The 5,171-nt window shown below is 31.9% G+C and overlaps 1 protein-coding gene across 1 annotated transcript; it reads right to left on the bottom strand.

Moving 5' to 3' along the window:
- Positions 1 to 627: 627 nt before the first annotated feature.
- Positions 628 to 4,097, bottom strand: LOC115961463 (myrcene synthase, chloroplastic-like). The gene is made up of 7 exons (XM_031080443.1): positions 3,855 to 4,097; positions 3,475 to 3,742; positions 2,138 to 2,510; positions 1,611 to 1,829; positions 1,390 to 1,528; positions 1,031 to 1,279; positions 628 to 930 (listed from the first exon to the last, which is right to left on the bottom strand). Exons 1-7 carry the CDS (start codon positions 4,095 to 4,097, stop codon positions 628 to 630), a joined length of 1,794 nt encoding a protein of 597 aa, XP_030936303.1.
- Positions 4,098 to 5,171: the final 1,074 nt, after the last annotated feature.

Below are 5,171 nucleotides of genomic sequence, written 5' to 3' on the forward strand. Positions count from 1 at the left end.
TGTTGACAATAGCTTTATACTTCACTTTGGTGATTGAACGAGCAACTGTAGGTTGATTTTGGAAGCTCTAAGGGAATAAATTCTTACTGAGATAAACACAAAAGACACCGGTAGAGCATTTATCATACATTTGACATAAAAGTTACCAAAAAAATTATATCTTTTGATTAGCTTAATATTATGCAATTAAGCTACTGAAAATGCACTAACATAATTTTTTTTTTTGAACTTTACCAAGACCAAACTTTGAGATTTGATATTGATTTGTTGTAATTTAGGGCTAGCAAAAACACTTTTGCACAAATAAGAAAATAAAACAATTAGACAAGAGAACAATATTTAACATGGTTTCCCCAACTCCAAGCCTACATCTACATATAATTCCAACCGAAGTTCACAATGAATGACATGGTCTACAGGGATTACAATTACATTCAATCAAACATGGCAAACTAAATTCACAAACTCTCACATATTCACACAAACAACATTCCCAAAACTCATCGACATAAGTAAAACACTCACAAACACAAACGAACTCACTCATAAATCTCAAAGGTAATATATAATACAATTGATGAATTAAAACTTCAAATTTGCATCCTTATATATCAATAATTCATCATGTCAATCTCTTTGTAGTGGAATGGGCTGAACAAATAATGATAATAAACAATCCTTAGTTTCGTGATTTCCAACACCATGTCCATCTCCATACTGGTACATGCAATGGGCCACCCTTACAATGTTGAATATAATTTCAATAAATGTGTCAGAGAAGGGAGAAGTCTCAGCTCGTTCTTCATTTATCTTCTTCCATATTGCACTAATCAAACACCTAATGTATTCATAGGCATCTTCTTCACTAGCACCAGTTTCATTCATGTAACATTGAATTGATTTAGGGACATCACCTCTTTCTAACTCAAACTGATTCAAAAAAAAAATTTGAAAAGATCGTAAGGGTTTAAATTAATAACTGTATGAACTTTTGGTTGATGATACTCTTAGGATAGTGTGTTCTACATACCTTAGATGTTCCAAGATCATCTACAAGTCGTATAATCATTGATGACCAACGTATTATGTTGGGGCATTCTTCGAAGAAATCTAAGGCTTCCTTTGTTATTGGATTTGTGGCTGAAAAATAAGTATTCAATAGTATAGTTGGCACTGACACTGATACCCATGCATTATCAAGGTATTCTTGAAGGCTAGGGGTATATCCATTATAGTACCACTTTGCTTCCAACAAATAAGCTCTACATAAATTTTCCCACTGAAATAATTACGAAGGAACAATGAATTAGAGCTAGTATAACATATCATGTGTTCAAGAAGAAGATATTAAAAGATTAGTATAGATGAATCTATAAGTCAAGGTCATACTGATTTTTTAAAATATTGAATGATGTGGAATCCTTGTTCCTTAAGTGTATCAAAAGCCATTTCATTAACTAAATTTTGTAGAGCAAGGAAACACATCTTCATATAATCTGGGAGCCCATCCATTGCATTGATATTCCAACTGAAATCACAAAAAGTTCACTTAAGTTATTATGTCAAAGATAGCTTTGAAGCATTCAAGGCCTATTTCTATTAATGCTAACCTCTCAACAGCATCCGTGAAGAGCTCAAGTTCATCCAAAGTGCCATACACATCATAAACATCATCTATTACCGTAATGATTAGATTGGCCTTTGTTGAGATTCTTCGAGAATAACCAAACCGAGGATGAAATGTACACCCCACTGTCCAGAAGAAATTCTCTGTCAGCCTATTTCTCACAAAGCTTAGCTTTTCTCCTAGGCCAATGCTCCTCCACCACCTTTATTTGAAAGAAACAAGAGAATGACAATTTTCTTTTTATTTTAATGCATTTTCTTACGTTTCGAATCAGGTAAGTTAAACACTAGCTTTAATTTTAATGTTTTGGCTATAACTAATTTTATTATTTGTTATTTTTGCCATGAGTTTTGATTTTAATTTTAGTATTTATCAGTTTATGCTTCAATTTCTATATAGTCATCCTTCTAACTTGGAAGTTCCAAGGGCTGTCAATAAATATGTTACCAATCAAGAATTATATATAAAATGTAGCTCAATTTATAGAATGAGAATTAACAAGCTTTTGACCTTGACACTTGTTTGAGATCTTCCTGGTGGGTTGCTTGCACTATGTTGAAATCCAGTTTTGCAAGCTCAAGCATGATAGGATTCATGTCTTCTTTGCTCCTATATACATCAATGAACCATCTCGCTTCCACTCTTAATATCCTCCAATGTAGTGGAAGCTCCAAGGCATGGCTCACCATGGTAGAAAGATATTGATCGTTATTATGGTTGACAAATTCTTGGAGATGTTTTTTTGAGAATTCTCTTGCTTCATCCAAGCTATTCTCACCTTCTATTGAAAGGAATGACGCTTCATACAAGGATAGCATTCCCTTGGTATCATCACAAAGATATCTCTTAAAACTGCCTCCCTCCATGTAACTATTGAAAACTTCTGCACTCAGCAACCCAACAATCATTAAAGGGTGTTCTAAGGGCTCAAGAAGCATGTTATCAAGTATTGAATGTGTAATTATGATGTGTAATGCACTTTTGAGTAATGTTATAGTCACAAATTATTTTACAATTTTTTTTTTTTTACTAATTGTTGATGCGATGGGTGATTATTGATACGTAAAAAATGATGTCAGTAGTAAGCTCATGTAAGAATTCGTCACATCAACAATTTGTAAAAATGGTTTAAAATAATTTGCGCTTGTAGCATTATTCACACTTTTTTATCCCATCGAGGTGTATAGTCATCTAAGATTCATTGATGCACAAAACCAAATTCAAGTAAGTTGTATCTATTTTTATTGTTTTTTGTGTTGTAGATGTCATTAGTCAAAATAATAAAAAATATTTATCAAATATGGAAGTGACAAGAAATTTTTTGTATAGAATAAAATGACAGAAAATAATATATATTGTCAATCATGATTGATTTATTAAGGATCACCCCAAAAAACTTGGGACTAGCTTGTTATTTTTGTTTAGTTTCTAACAAAAAATTATTAAATTTACCCTAATTTGTGAACTTTTGAGGTCTAGCCACATCTGTACTTAATTACACCCTAAAAGGACTACTCAAGTTGCAATTGAAACTTCTCATAATTAGTTATATATATACAAGTTCCTTCTGTGCACATGCCCACACAACATACACTTAAACAATTCAATCCAATCATATTTGCACAATTTAGAGTATCAAAACTTAACAATCATATTGCTAATAGAAATGAATATGGTCAATATAAAAATGAAACAAAATTTGCAAAACAAAAAAATGGAAATTTTGATATGTAAAATCTCAAAATGAAAACAATTCAAAAAATAAGGGGGCAAAAGTGCACCGCAGTTTAAAAACATTGGTTAGTAATAAATATCCAATCTATGAAATCAAAATTTTTCTTAATTACCTTCGGACACCTTATATCCATGTTGTCTAAGCAGTCGAAATTTAAGAGCTGTGACATATAAATTCTCCTCCTTCCATGTATCACCACAATTATCATTGTTGTATAGAGCTTCCAAGATTCTCTTCATTTCACTCTCAAAGTGATAAAACAATCCTAATCTTTGCAAAGTATCTATTAGCTCCAATTGCTCTAAAGGACCCACCACTTTGTGAAGCATCATCCTCACTTGTTCCTTCAACTTGTTAACTTGCCCTGTGTACTCTTCTCCCTACATCACAATATTATAATTAACATGACCCCATTGATCAGTTTCTAGTAATAATTAAAGTACTATTAAATCTAACAATGAAAACAATACTATATATTATGTACGTACGTACCAGGTACTCGCTTCTCAGTGACTGAATGTAATCATAGTCCCAAATGGGAGGTTGGTAATTAGCTGATCGCCGAACAATATCATTACTACTTGAAATTTTGTTGGAGACCTTGCACTGGACAGAACTAGGAACAATGTCACTTCTGCTTGTTACAAGTGATTTGAAATGGGTGGGACCTCTAGATGGGAGAGCTGCTCTTAGGAAATTGCAGATAGGGAGTGAAGCAAATAGGTTGAGAGCCATTGACAAAGGCCTTTGATAAAGCTTAGTATGGTTTTTTGGGTACGTACTTATTACTTTGAAACATGTACGTTAGATATGTGCCTTTATATAGGCTTGGGAGATTCTCACCCATATATCTACCCGTGATTATTTATATCACGTTTAACACGTGTAATAAAAGTTCTGTCTTGGTGTGGGTAGTTCAACGTGGGTACCTCTGGTCGGCTCCTCATCTACCGTTGGCTTGGAAAAAAAAATTATATATCTAAAGTATTTTTTTATTAATTTAATTTACTTTTAAAAATGTTTTTATACACCCAAAATTGTAATAAAAGTTCTGTCTTGGTGTGGGTAGTTCAACGTGGGTACCTCTGGTCGGCTCCTCATCCACCGTTGGCTTGGAAAAAAAAATTTATATATCTAAAGTATTTTTTTATTAATTTAATTTACTTTTAAAAATGTTTTTATACACCCAAAATCAAACAACAATACAAATCCGTTCATTCCAAAACTAAACAACAACACAAATCACAAATTTTTTCTCTCTCTCTCATGAGTTTTGTCTCATTTCTCTTTTTTATTTGACTATCTTTGCATCTCTGAATCTAAGAATAAATTAAGAATGAGTATTTGTGAGTTACAAGTATCTCTCCTTTTATTATAAAAATTTATGTTAGATATATGCCTTTATATATTGTTTGGGAAATTCTCACCCGTATATCTATCCACTATTATAATTTACAATTTCACATTTTTCTCCAAAAAAAAAAAAAAACAATTTCACATCGCATGTTTAACATGTGTAGTAAAAATATATATTATTGTGGGTTTTAGTTAAGTTTTTTGGAAGATTCTCACTTGTAAAATCGTATTTTGAGTCTGATAATAAAAATTAATCATCTTATCATAAATTTAAATTATATTGTACGTAAAAAAAAATAAATAAATAAAAAAAGAGAAGAAAAGAAGCTATGTCTTATATGTTAGTACTCGCATATAATGGTTATCAACGTCAACGCTATATGTTGTACAGGCATAGATGTGCCATGACATTCTTTAGTCAAGTGTATCAAAAACTTCATTTTTGAGGAACTC

This window comes from Quercus lobata, chromosome 9 (genome assembly GCF_001633185.2).
Source record: "Quercus lobata isolate SW786 chromosome 9, ValleyOak3.0 Primary Assembly, whole genome shotgun sequence".
In the NCBI taxonomy this organism is placed as follows: domain Eukaryota; kingdom Viridiplantae; phylum Streptophyta; class Magnoliopsida; order Fagales; family Fagaceae; genus Quercus; species Quercus lobata.